Source organism: Seriola aureovittata, chromosome 3 (genome assembly GCF_021018895.1).
Source record: "Seriola aureovittata isolate HTS-2021-v1 ecotype China chromosome 3, ASM2101889v1, whole genome shotgun sequence".
NCBI lineage: Eukaryota > Metazoa > Chordata > Actinopteri > Carangiformes > Carangidae > Seriola > Seriola aureovittata.
In genome coordinates, this window is record NC_079366.1 from 21,196,489 (window position 1) to 21,221,835 (window position 25,347).

A 25,347-nucleotide genomic window follows, 5' to 3' on the forward strand; every position below is an offset into this window, starting at 1 on the left:
AGACCCTAATTTTCAGCTTAAGGGTGTTTTTAAAACTTTTGTTATGCAAACAAAAGGTGTAAACTCCTACAAAATAAAAATCAGGCTAAAACCAAAACTTGTCTCATGTGCATAATATTTGGACAAAAACAAATACATTTTCTCAGCCTGCATAAACAGCTTTAGTGGCCAAATCTTCAGTCTTTTGCAGTGAGACAGACACCACAGTCGGGAGGATCTCCTTTATGCCACAAGCCTGGGGCAAAGCTAATGTTCTACTAGTGTTTTGGAAAGCTTGAACATGCAACAAGATTTCTTATGGAGTAACCTGTAAACAGGACAAACATATTAGTGGTGCTGATATCAGTAGTTTATTGTATGTTAAGTCCAACACATTCAAAATGGAAAGGAAAAAAAACAAAACTAAAAAAAAAACAAACTAAAAAAAACAAAACAAAAAAAACAAAAACAAAAAGAGACTCTCCACCTGCAACAGTTTTGAACTAGCAACAAGTAAAGGGTAAACACAGTAAAATTAAGATGGCAGCCAACTGTTTACCACACCTGCTAAAGCCAAGAAGGTACTTCTATTTCCATTCAAAAAAAGGACTGGAATGATTCACAATGAGGATCCACTCTACTGCATTTTCAACCACAGGAAAATAAATTTACAGCTTTTTTTCCTCCTCTTGCTTCTGCTTTTGAGGATCCTTTTACGTTTGGAAAAGGGTGGGTTTCAGTGAAAAAGAAGAACTATCCAACCGTAAATTTTAATATGCTCAAACATTTTTACCACCACTATGATGTAAAAGCACAAGATTGGTCTGAAAGCATGATGGCTCTTCTTCACCACTTTCTTCATTGACCATTGCTGCAGAAAGTATGATTGCAGCTAAGTGCACATGTTAAGCAGTCATCTTGTAAATAAACATTTGGGGTGGATGCACCCATGAGAACTATCTGTTTAAAAACACTCGAAGGGCTGGAATTTTTCTCTAATATTGTGTCAAAGGCTGATGATAACAAATCAAGAGTCTTTCTATTGAAAACTATTCTCACATCTGAAAATATTCAATCCCAAACTACAAAGGAGAGCAGCCAAAAACTACATTAAATATGCCGGGTCTGTACATCAAATCTTGTTTTTTTTTTTTTGTTGGTTCTTTTCTCGTTTCCAGGTGAGGAATTTGGAGAGAGGTTGTGTTCAGATTGTCCCAGAAACGTTGGAAATAGTGCAATACCACCAGACAAGGAAGACCTCATTAGTATGTTTGTCGAGAAAATGCTACATCAAATTTCACTTCCCATTTCAGTGCAAGATAATAACAAAAACAAAAGATAACATCTCACATGTCATGTTTTCCTTTCCAGCTGAAACCAAAGGTCTTCCCTCCCTACCGAGTGGTAAAAACAAAATATGCTAGTGGACAAGAAGAAGCCGACTAGTAAGGCATCAGATTAGACTTGCCTTGAATGGAAAAATAAATGAATAAAAATAAGCACAATGAATAATCAGCATATGAAAATACAAATGCATAAATGGCTAGAAAAGTGAGCATAATTATTTGCTTGTGTGTAGGCTGGAGCTGCGGCCAGCCCACCTACACAGATCATTACAAAATTGTTGCTGAGAAAAGAACAGTCTGACAACTTGTGAGTCCAGGAATTAACCCGAGTGCTGCCATGAGTTGCAAAAACTATGGTCAGACTGAAAGTAAGGATCAGCATTGTCTGAATCACATTTACTCTTTCCAAAATGCCAAGGTCAGTTCACTGCAATCATGGTTGTGTGGAGCTATGACTCGTTAAACCAAGGACCAAGCATTTCACTGTCACCAACTTTTTAATGTACCTTTTTGGGGAGTAGTTCTTCAGATGCACCTCTTTAACCATTTAACATCGAACAGAACTCGAGGCACCTATTGTCTCTACAAAACCCAGAACAGACACAATACAAAACAAATGTACAAAACTCACAGCAGATCATCTTAGGTAGTAAAACAGTATGGAAAAATGAAATATGCACCTGAAAAAACTTAAATCTTGTGAATACTGCAAGTTTTTTTTTTTTTTTTTTTATCTGCTCCCAGTAGACAATAGTTCAAAATGAGCAGCTCCGTATATATTAGGAGGCGGCAAGCCCCGAACCGCTTTACGCTTTAGTAAGACTGGAAAAGGTGAAATAGAAGGCACCATCATGCTTTTATCAAGTCGAAAGAGAAATGAAAAAATATACACAAAACAAAACATACAGTAAACTATGATCTTTGCTGTACATTTATTCTGTTACTCCGTACTTAAGACAGGAAGGGAGGGAAGTGGGAGGGAGGTGTCGTCCATCCCAGTTTCACGGTCTAGCTGGCAGGGAAAAACATGAAGAAAAACAAACTTGGAATCCAAAGAAAAACAGAGCGAGCCGCCATCATTACCACCACTCTTCTATTGTTCAACTTTGTTTCTTGTTTATCCTCTGTCCCCACTCATTTGGTGAAAGTCCAGGATTTGAGCTGTTTTTTTTTATTTTTTATTTGACTTATAAACGAGGAAAAATATAATGCAGATTTGCTTGTCATCTTGTCCATCCAGCAGTAATTGAAGCGTAGTTTTGGGTCAAAAGTGTGAAAAGTTCATTGGTCACAGCAGACGTGCTGTGAGCGAGGCCTGCCCCGGTAAGTCGTATCGCTTTGAGACAAAAGAGGTCTCTCCAGCTGCGTTCCGAGCATGGATGTCAATGTAACACGACAAAAGTACCCATTAGTGCATATTGATGAGTGCATTATGCAATTTTGAAGCAGTGGTCTCTCAAAAGGAAAAAAGTAAAAGGCAAGCTTTTCCCCTGGAACTGCACAAATTTTGCATCTCACTCTTTTCCAACAGTAACGGGCAGAAAACTACCATATAAAATGTGCAATAGAGGGATTTCGTGAAGCAGCGCCCCAGTTAAGTCAAGGCATATAATCTCTTTTCCAAATGATGGGCTGTATTATCGTAGTTAAAAGTCTCATCAGTCCCTCCTAATGTGGCAGATTACTCCTGGTTGGTTTGCCTTTTTCCACGAATTTACAAATTAAAGTTTGTGAATTCTTGAGATACCCGAAAAGGATGCTCAGCTCACAACTAATAAGCGAAATTTTTTGTTTGCGCATTTTGTTTTGTCTATTTCACAAACAAATGGTTGACAGGCTGTGTCACATTCCAAAGCAAAGAGGGAACAAAAATAAAAAAATAAACAAAAAACAAATATATACGTTTATACATGAAGATTTCTTTTCGTTAACGAGAACGGTTGAAGATGAAGAACACGGTACTACTTCCACACTGCAGGTGGTGCCCTCCTCAGCGGCGCTGGGTTGTGAAGCGACCCTCTCCTTGCCCACCAGAGCCTCTTCCAGAGCCCATGCCAGGTTTGGGGGCCATGCCGCCTCGAGGTGGGGGTCCTCTCCCGTCACGCTCACGCATCATTCCACTTCCCACGATGCCTCGTGAACCTCCAGGGCCCCGGTCGTTGCGCCTCATGTCCCGACGTTCGTCTCCTCCACCACGGGTCTCTCGTTCACGCACCGCCCTCGTCTTCTTCTCCTCCACATTCAGACGCACCTCGCCTCGAAACATGATGGGCTGCAAGGAGAAAAGCGACGTCACTACAGGAGAAACAAGATCTGAATATTTCCCTGCCAATTTCACAACCCATATCATTCACTGGTTTGCACACACAGGTTTGTTCAACTGTACTGGAACCTTCATAAGTACTGCTCTGTGTCCCACTGGTCTGACCTGACCAGTTCTGTGTCCCTGCCAGTGAAACAATTTAACCTCCAAGACTGCATTCAGACCGACAGTAGCCCTGTGTGAAAACACAACCTCTTTCATTATAATGAAGTGAGTCTGGTGTTGACAGCTCCGTCAAAAAAAGATTAAACTTTTGCCGAAACATCATACAGGAAGGCCGTGTTCAGACGGACTACAAACTGCGTGAACAAACACAGCCGCCTCATTAATTTGAATAGTACCCCCAATGAGCCAACAGCTTCCTCACGGTTGTTGTGACAAAACACAAAATTGCCACTGTGGCAATTTTACAAAGTTGTCAAATCTGAGAATTATTCACTACTGTGCAGTTTTATGCCTCATGAATCTTCAAATTCACACATCTATTACTCAAACTGGTCTTCCCAGCTTGTATTTCATGTCTCATTGACAAAGAAACATGCCCCCACCAACGCAGCTCTTGCATTGTTTTAACACAGCTCTGTTTTCAGTCTGAACCCCTGCTTATGTTCAGTCATTCACATATCAAACATCAGGTTTTTATGGGGCATTTACTTACTGGATATTGATAGATAGGATTTCTATAGATCTCTATAGTGTCATGAGATTAATGCAGCCTTGTTCCCATCACGGATGATTTTTGAGGAAAAAACAAAAAAAATATGGGTTGTTCAATTACAGTTGATCCAAGTGTGAAGTGACTATGATGGGCGATCAAATAAGTACAAGGCAATGTTCCAGGTAGAATATACAATATTGTAGGACATAACAAGAAGTATCATTATTGTTGGTCTGAATACGGCCTTAGGTACTCCGTTTACATGCTTTACTTTCTGTTTACATGCTTTATTTGCTATTGACATGACAACAGTAAACATTCTATATTATAAAAAGACAATGTCTTTAGGCATTTCACATCTAGTAGGGGCTAATTCAAACTGAGCAGGGAAGTGAAATCAAATCAACTCAAACTGTCAAATTAACTGTAGAAACGTGTGTCACCAAACCACCACCAAATGAATGAAAGTGGGTAATGAAATGTTAATACATGCCCCTTCTACCTTGGCACCCAAGATTCTTTGCACCGGATCAGAGTCATCGAAGACCACAAAGCCAAAGTTGGGCAGTTTCCCACCAACGCCCTTGGTGTTGATCCGCAGCTCCACCACATTCCCATATGCTGTGACAAGAAAAGAAGATATTGTGTAACTAAACTTTCATTCAACATCAAAACACAGCTTTGGATGTTTTTTGTTCTTTTTACACAAAATGGAAAACATATCCACAAAGTGTTGCTTTTTGGGGAAACATACTCATGAAGAACTCTTTGAGCTCGCTCTCGTCAATGTCATGTGGGAGGTTGCCAACAAAAAGCTGGTGGCTGTCAGGGTACCGGACAATCCGCCTGCTGTCCATGTCACCAGATTCGGCATCTCCCCTGCCACCTGCAACAGGCAGAAAAACACATCAGCTCAGCTGACATGAGTCGTCTGCATCAACATCCAAGTAAATTTTCATAAGTAAGTAAAATTCTTGGCATTTGCCACTTACAAGAAGACAATGACTGAATATTATGCAATAACTGATTAAAGTTATTATGACACCAGACTATAAAGTGATTCAGATTTAAACAGTTATAATTACCTTTGTTAACAAAACTCAAGTGAGGTTTCCCCGTTTGTGACTCAGAAGATGCAACACCATCTAATAGTGACATAGACATGCAGACAGTAAGAATGAACCAAAGTAAAAGCTCAGAAGAAACATACCAACTGATAAATCCTATATTGGTGGAAACAGTGTTGGCATTACCAGGTCTGGGACCCCGCGGAGTGAAGGCCGGTCTGTCACGCGTGCGCTGGTCTCTGGGCCGAAGAGGTGCTGTCTGTGTCTCCGGCTTGGCTTCAACTCTGGGCTGTGTGGGGGAGGGTTGTCAAAAAATAAATCAATAAAACACGAAATGAACAACACATCCCTTTCATTATCACAGATCATGGTACTCCAGAGGATCAGATAAAGGTAGCCCATCTGAGTCAATTATCTGTGGCAGTGTCCAACACTTTGTACACTGCTCATTTCTTAGGGCAGTTAAAACAGATAACTTCTTTTTACCCTTTGATTTACTTTGGTCTTTTTGGAAGCAATTTTATTTTATTATCAAATCATAAAACTTCAGCTCTTTCCAAAAGTTTCAAAAAGTGAACATCATTACATATAAAAAGGGAACTCCGAAACATTATATTTTCCTCTAAATATGGACCAATATACCACAGCTATAGGATGGGGCCTGCTCATGCCCTGCTTCACCATTCTTAGGCTTCAGCCATCAATTTGAGCTAATTGTTGCTCGATTCTCTCTCTTTTTTTACTAAAATTTGAGGCCGTCTGTATGTTCTACAATAGTGAAGCATGCCTATATTGCCAGTCAGTCTCAACTGCTCTACAGTCAATCTGCTCATGAGATACACTTGATGAAAGGAAACATATGTACTTGTAGAGACATCGGCTTTTTGGCACCACAACATGTTTTCAGAAAAGTCAACTCTATCTGTTACATGTGGAGACTGTATTTCCCCTATTTAAAGGCTGTTGGTCTTTCAGAAAAGAGCAAATGCCCCAAACACTGCACAGAGGTGTTCATCACTCACTTTTCACAATCTACTCCTGATGTTAACCACCATCTCATTTCAAATGCAATGCATGTTTGAGAGAAACAGTTGAAAACATTGTGCTAGACTCTGGCATAGTGACTCATTTGTAATGGTTAGGGTTAGTGGCAGATTTTTGTTCATTTTATAATTAAATTTAAACACAAATTTCATGTGCAGCGGTAGGTGGTTACCTGTGAGCTTGGCGCTTTTACAACATGGGGGGAGATTCCAGAGGAGGTGACTGTGCCGCTAGGAGGCAGGTTTTTACTGGTCACCAAGGCCCAGGAGAAAGTCTGTGAGGGATGCAGTAATGCATCGTTAGGATTGCAACAGTATCCAATTTACCACTATTCTACATTATCAGTGGGTGTATCATTGAGCAGAGCCATTAGGTCTGTGCATCACAAAATGATGACAATCTAAAAAACTCAAGACTGAAATGCATTAATTATTATTTTCTTCAAAATCTTAATTAATATGGAATAGAATTAAGTGTTCATGTGTGGGAATGAACCTTGATCACGATGCTCAAAGTCCATGCCAGGCACAGCTTCTAATTTTTACATAAACCTTTGAATTTACTTGTGTTGATTTTATTCAAGACTGTACAACTAAAAACCTTTTTACATAATACAGACATTTAAGGAGAGTCATACATGTAGTTCAGTTTATAGGTGCAAAGAGTCAGTGAACTCAGATTAGAATCACCACTGGTAATCTTACTTAGGTAAAAGAAAAGTAAGCCACATAAAAACACATTTGTCTTACCTTGGGAGGCTCCTGGGTGTTTGGTGGGGACTCCACAGGAACCGGTGAAGGTGCTTTCTCCTCCATCTCTTCCAGAACCTTCTCGTCTACTTCAGGCTTGATCTCTTCTACTTTGGGGTCTGGTTCGGGCTCGGGCTCTGGTTCTGGAGCTGGCTCCTCCATGGGCTCCTCTACTCCATTGCTGCAGAGCACAAATAAGCATATTGTCATTTCCACAGATAAACTAAGTGTCAAGGGCAAAATCTGTCATACTAGATTTACAAAGCAAAAAGGGAAACACATTTCAATACATCAAGGTTATGACTATGTTTTGACATACGTGACAGGGTGAGGCTCGTAATAGGTGGTGCTGTTGGGGCTTTCCTGAAGTGGCTCAGGGGAGGGCTGCCTCTCCTCTGGCTCCTCTTCAACCTCTTCCTCTGATTCTAAGTGAAAGAAAACAAATCAACAAATTGAGACGTTACATGCATGAACACTCCCCCTTTAAACCATGAATATATGAACTGAAAACCCCAAGTAAAAACCATGGTTTCCATCTGGTATTTGTCAACATCGTACCCTCATCAAGCTCAGCTTCAGAGTCTCCAAAAACCTCGTCCTCGTAACGGAAGATGTCATTGTGGACATAGAACTTGTTTGCCACTGAACCCTAAGGAAAACAAATGTATCATGCGAAAAGAAAAAAACAAAACAATTAGTGTTCAAGGATGTCCAAAAATATGAAAAAAAACACAAAACAAAACAAAAAAACACAAAGTCATCAACATATTAAATCTGGACAATTTTGAAATGTATTTTTTGGCAGTGGAACAAATACATATTGTCCTCTTTTTTCCAGAGTAATTTCATTAAAGCAACAACAACTCCCATTATCTGCTCTAAATAAAAATGTTCAAATTACTTACCCACAGTTTATAGTTTAGCAATCATTCTCAGGTAATTATGAGTACTGTTGTCATAACTCCACCTGTTTATGGCACAGAAAGGGAGAAGTACTCACCTCCGGAGCAAGCACAAAGGTTTGCATGAACTTCCTCATGGGCTGACCATTGTTTGACAGTTCTCCCAGGACTTGCACCACCACCCCATCGCTCAGTGTGGCGTGGGCATCAACATGCCTGATCTTTGTGTGGCATTCACTAAACTGCAGGGACATGACCTTCTTGTGGATTTCCTGAGAGAGCAGATACAAGTGGATAGCCAAATGAATTTTATATAAACACATATGTGTATGTAAAAATATGAATAGAATAGGACAAATTCGTCAATACCCATAAAAACATCATCTTAAAAAAGGTTTTTCCTGTTCGGAGCCAAGTATGTTTTTCTCAGAATTTGCAATTAATGAATTATGACAACTATGGTTCAGGTCTCAGACTGGATCGTTTGATTCCGAACCAAAAACAGCTTGGACCTTTGTTTTTAAAAAGGACACTTGTACTTTTGTTGCCATGTTACAATCAATACTATAAATTCGCTTATAACTAATATAAAATCTCTTTGTCTTAGCATAAATCTGATCCCTATTTTCTTCAAGGTTTATAAACAACATTGAATCATCATTTTGGTCAAAGCCAATCGACACAAATAATATGGTATCAACAGAAGTAATATGGAAATAAGACTGCTAGAAAAACAGTAGGAAGATTTATATGTTGTAACTATTGTTTCCTCAAACTTTGAGTCCTTCCTAAAATGCTGCCAATTATTTTTTTATGCTATGATGTATTCAGTTATGTAAATGTAATATTTATATGGCTGACCTGGTACCAGAAATTGTTAAAATGCGTTTTTAAAGTGAATCTTCATTATTGGCCCATAGCACGTACCGCTTGCCCGTACACTGCTTCTGCCAGCTTCCCACTTGGGTCAAGTCCTCCATGAACATAGGAAGAGTTCCTCCCATAAAACCTAAAGGCACAAAAATATGACAGTTATAGAGCATTACCAACACAACAGATTTATTGTCTACAACATCAGGAATAAGAAATTACCTGTGCAAGAAATCTGGTGCCTTGTTTAAGAGTGTGTAATACTGCCTCACAAACTCCCGCCCTACAAGCAGGGGACTTGGCTTCTCCATCACCATTTCTTTGGTAAACAATATTAAGTGCTGAAACACAAGACAAACCATGATTTAGCTGTAAAGATGTCTAGAAAATACAAGTTAACACATGTATGAACACACAATCAACTGGCAGTTTATTTGGTACATTTGAGTAAAATAATTCAATAAATCCTGCCATCAACAAGGTTTTATGTTTAGTTTGTTAAAAATGTTTTAGGAGAAATGTTGATTAAACTTTATGTACATCAGTTTGTGGTGCTGGTGAATTACACTGCATTATCGTGAAAGGCATGTCTAATATTTCAATATGACTACATCACCACAAACTACCTGGAGTATCAAAAATTAAAATACCGGTTAAGCCACACCTGTCTAAAGCAGTCATTTGAACAATTTGACTTTCACAATGCTTTGGTTTGTTGAAAGGCTGTTATATTCAACTGCATTAGTTTTCACTTGAGGTACCTAATAAAGTGGCATCTGAGGAAATGAAACAATGACTTTGAAAATTAAGCTTATATTCAGTTACACCACTACAGAATTGATTAGAATTGATTGATTGAAGGGAAGCCCTATTGGTACTCGTTTATTGTGCCTCATGTAAATAATATAGATGTGCCACCAAGTATAAATGGTGAATTGAGGAGTTTCCTTGTGACAGAACGTTTCACTTTCTTTGTCTCATTGGGCCCATGGTTCATCTGACCCACATCAGTCCTATGGCAGAGGCAAGACAGCTGACTGTTTAGCTCGCTGGCTAACACACTAGCTCACATCCAACTGCGCCATCACGTCCATCCAATGAGACAAAGAGGGAACCCGGTTGTAGAAAAAAAAAAAAAAAAAAAAAGAAAAAAAAAAAAAGGGAAGCGACTGATGCAGCGGTTCTAACGGGGGATCGTGGAAAACGAACTTTACTACAATTAAAACCCTACTTGTGAAACTATACATGACATAGATCTGATACACACATATGAGCATGGCTTTGTAGATAAGTGGCCTACTTTATGAGGCCTTTCATGTCGATGCTAACAACAATTTGCCACTTCTCACATTTTTCGCATGTTCATTAGCGAAATGAGATGACAGATTCATAATTTGCATCATAATAACCTGTTATACAGATTTCAGGAGCACTGTGTACCTATACTGTCAGTCAGGTCAACGTTATCCAGACTGTAAAAACAACTGGGGGGATATTAATGCTAATCTACCGGCCTCTTCGCACATTGCTAGTTAGCTCGCTAACATTAGCTGTAGCTAACTTGTGGCGTCGTCGTTTTTCCTTCAGCCGGCGGTCAGTTTTACACCAAGCGGGAGCGATACATTTCATGCAAACGTGTTGGCGTTGTCGGTAAACGCAGATAAAAGGACAGCTGACATGATGTTAGAATTCTTTCAGACAAACAACTCGCATGCTTGTTGCAAGCGAGGAAAACCATCAAGCCGACCTGACGATAAGGCATTTGATAGCCATTGTAGTGCATCAATAAAGTTATGTCCATAAAATGTTAGAGAGCCTTCACATTTGACAACATCAACTCCTTATTTATAATGGGTTGTATCATTACTGTTAAAAAACGTAAGCAATATTTAGCACACTTAAACTTTAAAATAAAATCACCCACAACTTACACTGACTGTCGACCCATTATCAATGAAACAAGTTCAATGCTATGCTAGCTAAAAGAAAACAAAAGAAGGAAGATCTGACACATTTGATTGATTCTCACACATTTTAACTACATATCTAATGTGTACTATTTGCACAGTAGCGACACACCTAGCTGGCAACTTTGACAGGTCACTGGCTGTCTATCGTGCAGTCGTGGTTTTGAGTAGACAATGCAGCTAACATTAGCTGGTACGGTTAGCTTAGTTGTCAGCCGTCTCATAGCTGACTTTGCTTGGAGGATGGCTAACTTACCTTATGAAAGACCTATCTATGTAGACAGAATTATTTGTAATAAATAACCGGCTGTAAACTGCTCTGAAATACAGAGTATCCCAGGTGAAATGTTGTAATATTTCCCCCGTTCCACTCCCTGACAGTTAATGATCTCTGCTGTACCAGAGATTGAAGATTTAAAGTGATAGGGTAGATTTATTGTTTTACCCCTGCAATCTGGGGCAGGGAACCCCCATCACAAGCACTCAGCCAATGGACTGTTTACACTGGGCAACATAAATTATGACGTCGGCAACATACCCGCCCCAAGACTTTTTACTACACTGTAAAATGAGACTGCCCTAAATTTTTAGATTAAGTTAAAAAAAAAAAACTTGTCTTACTTTGGTTTGTTAATTTATTGAACAGCTGGGGTAGTTGTTTGAACTCATTATTTCACCTTAATTAAAATGGTCTGTTGAGGAAACGTTTGTCTTGTTTAAATGATTTAAATCCAACAATTTATTTAACTCATTTGGTAGCTCTTTGAGAGTAAACATCCTTTTTAAAATGTCTTATTGACATTTTGGTTCTTCATTAAATCTGAACCTGAAGAACCTGCAGCTGCAAATGGTGGATTGCTGCCTTTGGACTGGGAGGGAGTTTTTACCTCAAGTGAAGCTATATGTATCTTGAGGTCTTGATCAAGAGTGAGAGTATAAGCAGGCACTGTGGTGATTGAAAGAGTTCAGAATCCAGAGGGAGCTTGGAGTAGAGCAACTGCTCCTTCATGTCGAAAAGGAGCCAGTTGAGGTGGTTCGGACATCTGATCAGGATGCCTCCTGGTCTTGGGTGCTTTCCACTGGAGGTTCTCTGGGCACACCAAAGACCTGGGGTTGGCACTCTTTTGACACACTGGAGAGACTATATATAGCTGTTTTCATAATTATGAAAAGAAACAACAATCACTTATCTCTACATGTATAAAAGACACAACAAGTTTCTATCACATCTGTTTTCACAAAAAACAAAATAAACAAAAAAGAAGAGCCTCTGGAGAGTTTCAGGACTCAACACATGCTGGGAAGCCTGCTAATATGCTAGTTTTGTATCATTAAAGGTTATGTAAATTAAATGTTAAACAATAATATAGCAGCAATAGAGGCCGGAGATGTGGCCGACAAAGCTCTCAGCTATACATTGATTCATTGAACTAATTATTTCAAGTCAAAAGATCTCAAGTTACAACTCATGTTTATACATTTTGTGGTCTGAAAAACAATCAAACAAACAAACTAGGAATTATTAACTTTCCAATTAACTTGAAATGAATAAAACATTTATTTGCATTAAGTTAACTAGATTAGTTGATTCCACTATATTCCTGAATATTTTTTTATAGGCTTATATAAATATAAAAAAGACACAACAATGATACAATCACATTGACATAGTACTCAGTATTATTCACCTGAGCCTTTTTCGCTCACCTATAACTTAGAAATATTTCATGCTACAAATACAGTTTTTATATATTGATTGTGTAATTTTAGTTTCCATACATTTTGCAAACATCTGCATGTTGAATGAGATATTCATAAAACAGGGCACTTACATATAAGGAATGTGGCACTACTCTAGTGGCAGCTAGTTCTTATCTAATCCTGCATCTTATAACACAGCATTTTAGACTTCCCACCTGACTTGCACTAATGTACAGTGTATTATGACATATTATTATCATTGTACAGTGTATAGTAACACATAGTATAGTCTAGCTTTAGACTCTATTCTATTTTTACTTTATTCTGTTTTTGTATATTGTTGTCTCTGGTTCTGGAGGAGCTTTCTAATGCATACAATAATAACCTCGATGCTTTGATTTTGGCCACTCTTTTGTCTTAAAACAATAGTCAGATGCCTGTATGACCACTGATGTTTTGAATGCTGTAATCATTCCCACTGTTTGTAGTGGCCAAAAGAAATTTTAGTATAACGCAAATCATTTTGTGATGACAACTCTGTTTTTCCCATCTTGTAAATCAAGAATACAGGACATGGATATCAAAATAAATGTCACAAATGCGGTTTTGAGTATTCAGTGTCAAAAACTGTCATAACATTTCAACATGATAATCAATTAATAGCCATAAAGTGTTAATGGCCAGAAGCAAAAGTATGACAAGCTCTGACAAATTTATTAAACTAAGTCACGAATGAATGGTCATTAGATCTTTGTGTTACACCTCCTTCAGGTCAGCTGCATAGACTTGTTCTAGACTGACAAATGTAAGGAATTAATCAGTCATAAAGTGAAATATAGCTCTTCTTCATAAAACTGGCCCTCAAAATGTCCATTTAACCTATATGTGGGAATTGCTTTTATGTTTCAGTGTTGCAATAATCACTGTTACCACCAAAACAAATTACCATGCATCCAAACCGTTAGGACTGTAGTGTCATGTAGTAAAGCATATTCAGCTGGCAGATTTCTGCAATATAAAAAAAAAACAGTTATGCAGCAAAACATGTGCATCATTGACTCGTTAACTATGCATTAAATGTTGTGTCAAACAATAATTGTGCTTTGATACACGTTTACACAAATTTAACAAGTTTGATTCATCCTTCAGGTTCTAATTGTCTTGTCATTGTAATAGGTGTATTGGCTTTAATAAATCTGGATTCTGAGCACCACCAAGTGGTCAAACAAGGGCCCATGTCTTTCACTTCAGTGAAGCAGACAATTTATGCACCATCAGTTTGCTCAGAGAAAAATATTTTAACAATATCTAATTAGATTTGAAAAAACAAACAAACAAAAAAAAAACTTCAATTTGAAAATCATGACAGAAAAAAAAAAAAATCATAGTCATAGATCGAATTTAAAAGACACAAGATGACCTTAATGAAGGACAAAATTACCATAAAGAAACACAAAACAACCACAAAGAGACCTAGAATGACTACAAAGATATAAAAAATAACCACAAGAAGACACAAACTAACTGCACAGACACACAAAATGACAATAAAGAAATGGAAAAAGGTCTACAAAGAAATGCTAAATGACAAAAAAGTGACGGAAAAAGAAAATCACAGATACAAAAGGACTATAAAAACATATTTTTTCAGTTTGGGGGGTCATATGAAGGCGGTATGGGGCCTTTTACCTGTCCATGTGTGAAACACTTTCAACAGCCTTGTTGTTGCAAAGTGTCTTGTTGTCATAGCAACCACTGACCGAAACATCCAGAGATTATGTAACTAACGTATGTATTCATTTAAATACTGTTTTAAATATTTCTAAACAAATGCATATTAGTCATCACAAGGGGTTAAAAGGCTTTTGATAAAAGCTTTTAAAGACAAACTAATACTTTGGGGAATTGAGTTCTGATGTTTACAAATCAGCAAAAACAATCCCAAACCAGTCTAGCATTTACAAGATGTAAATTCAAACCGTAAATTTTTGAAAACGTTTAATAAAAACGATACAATTGATATTTCTATGAAGAAAAATGTTTTCGTCTGAGGTTTTTTTTTTTTTTTTTTAACATATTTTACTGCGACGCCATGACTTCTAATGTAATCTGAGTCCCGAACAACTGAGAGTGAGAGTTTTTGGGGGAACAGTGCAGGAACAAGATGGCTGGCTTGGGACGAGAAAAGTATCTTTCTTCTTCCACTTAACACTTAACTTTTTGACGCGGTCGTTAATTCCATGTAAATACTATAACGTTTAACAACTTTAACCGCTTTAAAGGCATCGTATAACAGCAACGGAAATCGTTTATCGAGACGCATTACAAGCTTGATGTTATCTTAAGGAATGTTTTTTGACGGTTTGGTGAGGGTGAAACTAACTACTAACGTTGGTTTTAAAGACCAGGATAGCGTTAATTAAATATATCTATTGTGACTTTTACATACCGTATAACGTTTTATGTATGTAGGTTGTTTAGTTAGTTACTTGGCTAACTTTTCTAATCTGTCTGTTTTTGGTTTATAGGCGTTTAACGGTTGAGTGTCTCCAAAGCGAAAATGCTTGAAAGGCTTCAGTCGTTATAAACAGTTACCACAGATTTTTGGAAAACATTGAACTTTCCAGATGCCCCACACCAGATAAAAATAATACCTAACTGGACCATGAGTTCATCCCGAGTAAGACCTCAGCAGCTACCGCAGAGCCAGACTGGCAGGTTGCCGCATAGACTCGACTCCAGCGAGGGGATAGAGATGGAGAACATCCAGCATCAAGACCTGGGTCTCGGAGGAGTCATAGGCACTCCGTCCCCTCCATCGAGACAAGCATGGAGCAGAGATAACCCGGGTTTTGAGCCAGAGGATGAGATTATGGAAGCCGACTGGCCCCCAGCGAGTCCAGGAAGGAGGTCGGTGTCCACGGCCTCCAGCAGCAGCTGCAGCAGCGGTCTGGGCAGCTACAACGGCGGGGGCAGCGGCACCCACATCCCCCGAGGAGGACTGTACCCGACCCCTACTGTGGATGCCCAGCAGCAGGAAAGGCATGAGCACCCCAGCTGTATGAAGCAGATACTCCACAAAATCAGAAGTTAGTCAATCTCTTTATGTTTAATAAATGTAATTTTATTGTCACGTTGAAGTCTTACATTTAAAAGTTGATTAATTCTCTACAGATCCGTAACAGTCGTGATCATGTCTAAATAAAATGAAATTTAGGTTTGCCAGGCTGTAAAGTTGATCACCTGCACAGTGAGCCACCTTGTTTGTATTTACTTATGTGACTCATTAAAAATAATATTTTTTGAATATACTTTTAAGTTGCTTAAGTAAGATCAGAATAAGCTAAGGTCTCTGATACTTCTAATATTGACATATTTGGGAATCTCCAGTGTTTCCATTGCACTCCTTTCAAGCTCCATAATCCACAATATAAAGCTGAACATATTTTACTGTTTTATTTAGTATAAGTTTTTGTGTAATTAACTTTCCCAATACACTGTACATATGCTGATGTCCCCTTGAATTGTTGTTTCCTTTGCAGTTCTGTGGGGCACAGAGTTGATGGAGGACAGTGACAGCAGTCGAGAAAGATATCTCAGGAACATACTGCGGGAGATGCTCACATATATCGCATTCCTCATCACTATTTGTATCTGTAAGTAAATAGTCAGCAGCAGGATGACACAAGATTTGTGCATAAAGTTTGAAAATCATTCATTTGTATTTAAGTAGCTGTCAGCTTCACCGTTGTGGAATCAGGTTTCTGCCAATTCTTTTCTTCCATCTAAACTGAAGTGAATGTTCAGGTCATTTGCAACAGTAATTCACATGGAAGATAAGTGCTAGTATATGTGCTACAAGACCCTGCTACTGCCCACCACACCTTCGTGTTAATGACAACTGTCTCCTATCTGAACATGTTATCTCCACTGCACCAAGCACCAAACATCAGCTGTCTTCCAATTCCATACTACATTTTAATTTAAAGCATGTTTTGGATATGCTATAAGTATGATTTTTGAGTCTAATATTGATGTGCTAATGTGCTTCACAGTGCAAAACACAAATATAATACAAGGGCCACTCAAAGCTGGAAACATGCTGTAGACTTCTTCTTCCTTCAGACAGTACTACAAATCCAGATGATGCTCCATCTTATTTATTTATAAACATATGGGACGTCCCTTACTCTTAATTTTCCATCAAAACATGTGGCCAAATCATTCTCTGTTAGGATCTGTGGTAATAACAAGCTTTAGATAGAGAAGATGTCCACAATGGGTACATCATTACATTTCCATAAAGAAATTGCGTGTGCCCAGGAAATCAGTCCTGGACTGAACTGAACTGACAAGTGATACCGGTGACTCATAGAAAGCTCTTTAATATGTGGCACCAAATACGCCTGGGCACCTTTCCTTTTGCTGAAAAGTTATTTTCCAAACTCTCAGTGCATGCTTAATGGTTTTGGCAGCTGAACGTCTCATCTCTTATACTTGTCCGGGGGCTTAAATTCCAACAGCACAAATTTGAGGGCCGTATTTTGAATTGGCAAAACTCATTAAAATGTTTGTGAAGATAAAACTAATGGTAAAGTTTCTCTACTCTCATTTCTCTTCTGCAATGAAAAATGCCAAACTGTGGTTTAGGGTGGATCAGGAAATGATTTCCTGGCAGACTGGATTAAGACATATTCTGCCAGGCAGAGCTTGACTATTAAAAGTAGTTTCCAGAGCTACTCCCTGATGAATACTGTATGCTACAGGGAGTACTAATGCATAGGTGAGACTACTGAAATTGAATTTAATCTCATTGGATGAAAACAGAACATTATTGTACACAGAAAGCTTCCACACAGTGTTAATTCTCCTGTTTTTATCTGTATGTGACTGTTGTTATTGTAGCTGGTGTTAATATGAATATTAAATTACACATTTTAATGGTCATGTTCTTTGCAGTGACTTATGGGATGGTGAGTGCCAATATGTACTACTATACCAAAGTCATGTCTCAGCTTTTCCTGGACACACCACTGTCTTCTGGAGACCCTTCCACTTTTAGGCACCTCTCAACAATGGAGGATTTCTGGAAGGTAAAATGAAACACTAATCTCTTTTGTTAGAATAACTAAAATGTAGTTTTATTTAGCTGTAATTTTCATTTAGTGTGGTCTTGTTTGTGGCTCTGAAGGTCAAATGCACAGCTTATATTTAAAGGAATAGTTTGCTGTTTTGGGAAATATTGTTATTTGTTCTCTTTCTTAACTCAGCATTAAAACTGGAAGTCTTAAGTTGACTAAATCCGACAACAGTCACTTAATAATGTGAGTGTAGGAGGTGCATTGTAGGTTGATTTTTCTTACCTTCACAGAGAACCAGACTGCTTCAGCTGTGTCCTGTTTTTGGTCTATGCCACACTAAATGTTTCAGGAAATGCAGTTCACAAAGGTTCAAATACACAGGAAGCTCCACAGCCATCAAGAAAACTGAAGATAAAACAATGCAGACAACCAGCAAGTCAAAATAGTAGAAATATTGCACTGAGAAAAATATAAAAGTTTAGTATCTATAGCTCCTAAACACATCCATAGCAAGATTATAGCAGGATCATTGTATTACATAAGAAATCATCAAAAAATGTGATTTACTAGAAACTAAGATATCCACAATATCTTAGGTGGTTTTGTAAGTGCCAAACAAAGAGCTAATTTAAGTCAAAAAAAGCCAAAACCCTGACTGTCCTAAACTTATAGTTCACAGAGGGGCCTTTCCTTAATGGCATGTACTGGGAAGTATGGTACAACAACAAGAGCCTGCCAGAGAATCAGAGTCTCATCTACTACGAGAACCTCCTCCTTGGTGTGCCACGCCTTCGACAGCTCAAAGTGCGCAATGAGACCTGCTCCATTCATGAAGATCTGAGAGATGAGGTTCAGGACTGCTACAACATGTACACCCCAACCAACGAGGACACTACCTCCTTTGGCCTCAAGAATGGAACTGCGTATGTTCATGCATTTAATTCGATTTAAATAAAAAAAATGTATAAAACTTTTTAATTAGATAGTTTTAGATTTAGAAATCAGTGCAAACTGATAAATGACCAGCGCAAACAGAGCGCATTTTCTTACTTCTCAGTGAAGTTACAAAACAACTGTTGTAGTATCAGTTTCAAACGAATGTCTACATCCTAATTTCTTCTTCTTGGTGTCTCTCAGGTGGGTCTATACAACAGAGAGTGAGATGAATGGCAGCAGTTATTCAGGTCAGGTATCTAAATATGGAGGTGGAGGATACTACCAAGATCTGTCACGTACGAAACAAGAGTCAGCAATCCAACTACAGTTTCTCAAAGACCACCTGTGGCTGGACAGGGGCACCAGAGCGGTCTTTTTGGACTTTTCCGTCTATAATGGAAACATCAACCTCTTCTGCATTGCTAGGTTAGAATCATCAGTCATCAATTTATGTCAAAACAAGTCAAGTCAACTTTCATTGTTATTTATATAACCGAATATCACAGGTCACAAATTTGCTTTACAGTCTATACAGCATATGAAACCCTCTTTCCATAGACCTTCGATTTGGATGAGGAAAAAACCCTAAAAAATAAATATTCAACTGGGGAAAGTGGAATTACAATGTAATTACATCTGTAACTCCTGATTATTTTTAGATTTCAGATTTATTGACTTGAGAAAATTATTACATGGCATGAAATAGAAAACAAACATAAACTAAAGGTAAAAAATCATTAAAAAAAAGGGAAAAATGAATATTTCTTCCTTGCTCATTATGACCAAATTCCTTATTTAGATATAGTACTCTGATTTGTTTCCACATTACGACAGTGCCAGCTTGTAACTACCATTGTATGAATACAGATTGTTAACATATTCTGATGCATGTGGCAGGTTGTTAGCAGAGTTCCCTGCTACTGGTGGCGTGGTGACCTCCTGGCAGTTCCAAACAGTGCGCCTGATGCGATATGTGTCCAGCTGGGACTACTTTGTGGGTGTGTGTGAGGTGGCATTCTGCCTATTCATTCTGTACTACGTAGTGGAGGAGGTGCTAGAGATCCGCATCCACCGCCTGCATTACTTCAGGAACCTGTGGAACTGTCTGGATGTTCTCATTTTGGTGGTGGGTATCAAGGTTGTATGTGCAATTATTAAAGTAATTAAAATGGTAATTTTTATGATCATTCACTGACTTTGTTGCTTGCTCTTTTTTCAGTTGAGTGTCGTTGCTATCATCATGAACATAACCAGAACAGCCATGGTTAGCAATCTTCTCAAAGGCCTGTTGGAGAATCACACTGCTCACCCCAGCTTTGAGCCGTTGGGCAACCTGCAGGTCCAGTTCAACAATGTGGCTGCTGTCATCGTCTTTTTCTCCTGGGTCAAGGTAGAAATCTTTTCCCTTCGGTATATAGTCACTCCAATACTCCCACTGTGGAAACATGAGAACCCAGTGACTGTAGACTGATACTAATAGTCATTTTTCATATCCTCTCAGCTTTTTAAGTTTATCAACATCAATAAGACCATGAGTCAGCTGTCTAGCACTATGTCGCGCTGTGCCAAGGACCTTGTGGGTTTTGCCATCATGTTCTTCATCATCTTCCTGGCGTATGCTCAGCTGGCGTACTTGGTGTTTGGAACCCAAGTCAACGATTTCAGCACTTTCCAAGCCAGCATGTAAGAAAATTAGAATATTAGTAAAGCCAACAAATGTAAAAATATTTGTGTAAAAAAAATTTACAGTTTTTGTTTTCAAATGTTTAAAAATCTTGAAATGTTTTACTGTTTGTGTAGTTTTACCCAGTTCCGAATCATCCTGGGAGACTTTGAGTTCTCCCAGATCGAGGACGCGAACCCAGTGCTTGGACCTATCTACTTCACCACCTTTGTCTTCTTTATTTTCTTCATTCTCATGGTGAGCAGCAGAATCACCTGTTGTGTTGAAGTCTTAAGTTTGTTTGTGTTGCTAAAATATGCTCCTGACTAACATGTGGATACATTTTCTTTTTCTTTCTATGTAGAACATGTTCCTGGCCATCATCAATGACACATACTCTGAGGTGAAGGCTGACATGTCCCAGCAGAGGTCTGAGATGGAGATGACTGACCTCATTAAGAAGGTATTGAACTACATTTATCCTTTATTTATTTTATCATAAATCAACACTAGCTGTCAGGTCAATGAAACATTAAGGTCTCTGTGATACCCTAAGTAGCACACCTGAAAGTGCAATTTCTAATATTGCAAGTTTGTATCTACTAATTAGAAAATGTCAGTGTTTCCCCAGGAAGTTTGTGGTGTGTGGTAAGATGTTTTCCCTGAACCTTGATTTATTCCATATATGGTCTCTGATACTGGGTACATCTTAGTTTACTTTGGCGGAAGTATATTACCTGAAAAAAAACACGTCTATTACATATGGACCTTAAATTGATTCTGCAAACGTCTCATTGCCATAGTTGGGCTCCAATTTCAGTTTCAGTCTTTCAAAGTGAGGGTGACTTAGAGAGTTATAGAGTAATTCAACTGTAAAACCAAGATATAAGGCCTCGCTGGAGAGAATCCCAGCCTCTAAATGGTAGTGTTGAATCTCACACTGTGACACACTTTTTTTTAAAAATGAGATGCAATTTTCGTCTTGAAAACGATCCCTCGCACATCCTAATTCCTTCCTGAACCACAGCTGGAACACAGGATCTAGAAGAGTTGGCAGAAATAGGGTATTGGCTGCATTAGGCATCCCAGTGGACATCCTCACTCATTTTTTTGCTGAGAGATAGTGACGACATAAGACCACATGTCTTACAGAGTTTGGGGAATCAGATTTAAGAACATCTTAAGCACATGAGCCAAGATTATGCCAGCTAACCTGTTTAGGTAAATACAAATGTCATTTTAAGTATTCCTCTGACTCCCGTCTCTTAGGGTTGTAACAAAGCTTTGATGAAGTTGAGACTAAAGAAGACGATGGTAGACGACATCTCCGACAGTTTGCGTCAGGCTGGGGGCAAACTGAATTTTGATGAACTCCGTCAGGATCTTAAAGGGTGACCAAGACCTCAAAACACTCTAAAAGCTCTTAAATATTATGCTATCAGTGCAATGCTTGGGTTGTTGTTGTTTGATGCTACCTGTCCTGAGTGTGTTTGGGTTCTTTCTTTGCTCAGAAAGGGCCACACAGATGCAGAGATTCAGGCCATCTTTGCTAAGTATGATCACGACGGTGACCAGGAGCTGACAGAGCATGAACACCAGCAGATGAGAGATGATCTGGAGAAAGAGAGAGTGAGTGATGATGTCAGCAGTTTGTCCCTTTGGTTTTAGTGACTGAATAATGATCAGAAAACGCATGGAAAAACACAGAACATCCTGTGGTAGCATACACAGCCACAGCACCTGCAGATGCTCAGTGTGTTTCTGCTGATATGCTAGGAGGACTTGGATCTGGAACGCAATTCGCTGACTAGACCCAGCAGTGGGCGGAGCTTCCCTCGGACCCAGGACGACTCGGAGGAGGACGATGACGAGGACAGCGGCCACAGCTCTCGTCGCCGTGGCAGCAGCTCGGGTGGTGTCTCCTATGAGGAGTTTCAAGTGTAGGCAGCTTAAGTTTTTGTTATAATGTAAATTACAGGAAACTGAACAACTAACTAATACCTTCCCTTTGATCTAAATTAAGTTGATGTCAATTCTTGGAGGTTGTGGAAAAATTCCCATCACATTTTTGCATAGCTCAAGGTGGTGTCCTCAAATTGCTTGTTTGTCTGACAAACTGTCCAACACGCATTAAAATGCGTTAGTCATGTCAGATTTGGAAACACTTTAATTCCTTCTATTCAGTATTTATAAGCAACATTAATATTTAAAAAATTGTTTACCGCATACTATAATGCAGGTTTAAGGACATTTTAAAGCTTTTATTAAAGTACAGTATATGTTAACAAATATAACTTCTCCTGTGAAGACATATTTTATATTAGTACAACTGTGTTTTACTATTTTATTTATTTATTTTTACACCAGCCTACATTTACATTATGTATATGTGTTATAAACAATTTATTAAATGTTTACTTACATATTTTTCTAATAATAAATAGTGTGTAACAAAGTGTTTTAAATAGCCATGTGAATGATTATGACTGTAGTAGAATGACACATTTGACATGTAATATACTGTAATAAGAGATCTGATGGCTTTCTGTTTCTCAGGCTTGTGAGACGTGTGGACCGGATGGAGCACTCTATCGGCAGCATAGTGTCCAAGATAGACGCTGTGATTGTGAAGCTGGAAACCATGGAGAGAGTTAAACTTAAAAGGAGAGATGTGGTGGGCAGGCTGCTGGACGCCATAGAGGTGAGACACAGTGGATACACAATCAGTGCGTTGACATGCACTTAAAGCAGTTATACTTTTTTTTTTTTTTTTTTTAAATGGCTCACAGGGTTGAAAGAGGTTGCGCTCTCACCACGCTCATAGCACCAAAAAAGAGTTTAGTAAAGTTAGAGTAGCTGGTGAACACAGTGGAGCATTTAGCGCCTAGAAAAACATGTATTTTTCTCAAGAGTTGGTAGAAACCAATAACAGAAATACAACTGCAAATAAAGAAATAATCTTCATATATGTTTTTACAACTAGAAGAATGAAGGAAAAACTAACTGTATATTCCTAATCATACCCATATATATGCATACACATACAGTTACAGTCACACACTGTATGTATATATGTGTACATTTACACTTATGTATTTACATTTACCGTTTGCACATGAACATATTTGCCTGTATGTAAAAAACTATTCGAAGAAAGTAAAATTAAGACAAAGAGAGTAGAAGTAGAAAGAAAAATCACAAATTTGCCTCAAGTGGGCTTAACTTTCTGTTCAAAATTAAATCGGACTAAAACTGAATCTCATACAATGTAGCCTCTCAGTGCACCGTTGGCCCTCTGATACACAGACACACGCACAGAATCAGTATCACTAATACAATTAAAATAAATAAACCACAGATCTACATGAACCTATGGCACATTGTCAGATGTGTGCATGTAAACATTGTGTATAAGTAAACCTGTTTCTGTCTGTCAGGATGAGCAGACGGAGAGGCTGGTGAGGGAGGAACTGGAGCTCTGTGAGTCCGATGATATGGTCTCTCAGGTCAGCCACCCACAGCCGGCCACTCCTGTGGGCCCTCGCCCTCGACCGTCCTCTTCTCTGTCCACCGACGGCCTCGATACAAGCACAAATGGGAGCGGCCACGTGTGAAGTGTTGGCTCGCTGAAGAATATTCCACTTTAGCAAGAAACTCTATTGGAAATTTCCCTTCAGCGGTACAAATAACTTCAGATGTGGGACAGTTTTTTGCAGAACAAAATAATTATGGAAACTGTTCAAATTCCTTGACATATTACAAAGCAGGTGACAAAGTCAAACTTACCTCACCTCAGATATTTTAATGCACTGAAAGTGAGTGAGACTCTCCTGAGAGACATCTAAAAGTATTATTTTCTCTGTCTCAAGCTATTATCTAGTATTACTTTAACAGGATGATGAAAGGAAATAAAAAAAAATGTGTGAAAGAGACTGAAGAATAATGAAGGATTTACAGTGCGTATCAAATCACAGTATTATACACAGTATTGGATGTAATACACCAGCTGCAAAAGTTCTCAGTTGCACTCAGTATACACAGAGTATGATTTTAGTATTACATGAAAAATATGCTCACCTGCTTCTAATCTCTGTATCAACACATTTTAGCATTTCAACAAATACCAAAAAGGCATTTCTTTGAATGTTAATTTTGCTGATTATTTTTTCATCATTTTAACACACAGTAGGTATAAGTGGGGCACACTCTGCCACATTTACTTTTTCTTCTGTACATCAATTAAGCTTCTAATTAAACAGCTTATTATCATGTTATGATACATATTGTAACTTAAAACAAACTTCGATTTGGAGTGCATCTAGTGTTCATGGGAAACCCATGCATTTATAATTTTTTCCCTGTGCCTTTTTTTTTTTTACAGTCTTATTTCTTATTCTCTTTTGTTTTTTGTTTTATTTTAAATTTTATGCCAAATAAAGTGTTATTAAAATAAAACAAAATGTTATTCTATTTTTTAAAAACAAAGTTAATTTTAGGGCCTAAGCTTCCAAGCTCAGTAATGCAACAGTGTTTTTTATTTTGGGTATGAATTTACACCAGTGAACAATTTAAGTATTCAATCACAGTTTATTTTATGGGACTGTCATTTCCTAATAATTTTCTTGAAAGTTTCCTGGAAAGAACCCTAGAAAGATCTTATACTAATTTGTGAGCAAATACACATACTGTTATTGCATTTCATTTTAGTATAAAATTAGCTGTTGATTTCTATCAAAGAAAAGCTTTTTTAAATCCAAGAAAATATTTATTCATCATTTATGTATTATTGTAAACAATATTCTTCAACCCATGTAAGCTGAATTGTATGATTGGCTGTAAACAATTAACACATTTGTGTTTGTCATTGACTAAATTACTTGAGGTTACATTTGAAATTAATTGGAATCATCTGATCTGAAGTCCAATTAACATTGTGATGCTACCAAATTACATGGTTGTTGAATTTCACGACTGCACTGAAAAAGAAGACGAAGATTACATGAAATGTTTATATTGGTATCAGAATATACAAATGTGTGTATAGAAGTTTGCTTTGGAACA

At 38.2% G+C, this 25,347-nt stretch overlaps 2 protein-coding genes across 6 annotated transcripts; one reads left to right on the forward strand and one right to left on the reverse strand.

Moving 5' to 3' along the window:
• Window positions 1–327: 327 nt before the first annotated feature.
• g3bp2a (G3BP stress granule assembly factor 2a) lies at window positions 328–11,326 on the reverse strand. 2 transcript variants are annotated; one of them, XM_056371724.1, is made up of 13 exons: window positions 11,162–11,326; window positions 9,161–9,279; window positions 8,996–9,077; window positions 8,167–8,340; window positions 7,725–7,815; window positions 7,486–7,591; window positions 7,167–7,347; window positions 6,590–6,691; window positions 5,560–5,662; window positions 5,392–5,451; window positions 5,061–5,192; window positions 4,800–4,927; window positions 328–3,597 (listed from the first exon to the last, which is right to left on the reverse strand). In XM_056371724.1, the coding sequence occupies exons 2-13, from the start codon at window positions 9,253–9,255 to the stop codon at window positions 3,316–3,318; spliced, it is 1,536 nt and encodes a 511-aa protein (XP_056227699.1). In that variant the 5' UTR covers window positions 9,256–9,279; window positions 11,162–11,326; the 3' UTR covers window positions 328–3,315. The 2 variants fall into 2 exon arrangements, with proteins under 2 accessions (XP_056227699.1, XP_056227701.1); XM_056371726.1 differs by having other exon boundaries at window positions 4,809–4,927; window positions 11,162–11,324.
• Window positions 11,327–14,680: 3,354 nt separating this feature from the next.
• pkd2 (polycystic kidney disease 2) lies at window positions 14,681–24,723 on the forward strand. 4 transcript variants are annotated; one of them, XM_056369993.1, is made up of 16 exons: window positions 14,681–14,793; window positions 15,135–15,695; window positions 16,149–16,262; window positions 17,566–17,699; window positions 18,360–18,610; window positions 18,825–19,049; window positions 19,521–19,749; window positions 19,843–20,013; window positions 20,125–20,306; window positions 20,424–20,544; window positions 20,651–20,749; window positions 21,556–21,677; window positions 21,798–21,915; window positions 22,063–22,226; window positions 22,843–22,987; window positions 23,724–24,721. In XM_056369993.1, the coding sequence occupies exons 2-16, from the start codon at window positions 15,272–15,274 to the stop codon at window positions 23,898–23,900; spliced, it is 2,676 nt and encodes an 891-aa protein (XP_056225968.1). In that variant the 5' UTR covers window positions 14,681–14,793; window positions 15,135–15,271; the 3' UTR covers window positions 23,901–24,721. The 4 variants fall into 4 exon arrangements, with proteins under 4 accessions (XP_056225968.1, XP_056225960.1, XP_056225976.1 ...); XM_056369985.1 differs by having other exon boundaries at window positions 14,715–14,848; XM_056370001.1 differs by having other exon boundaries at window positions 14,726–14,972; window positions 22,066–22,226; window positions 23,724–24,723.
• Window positions 24,724–25,347: the final 624 nt, after the last annotated feature.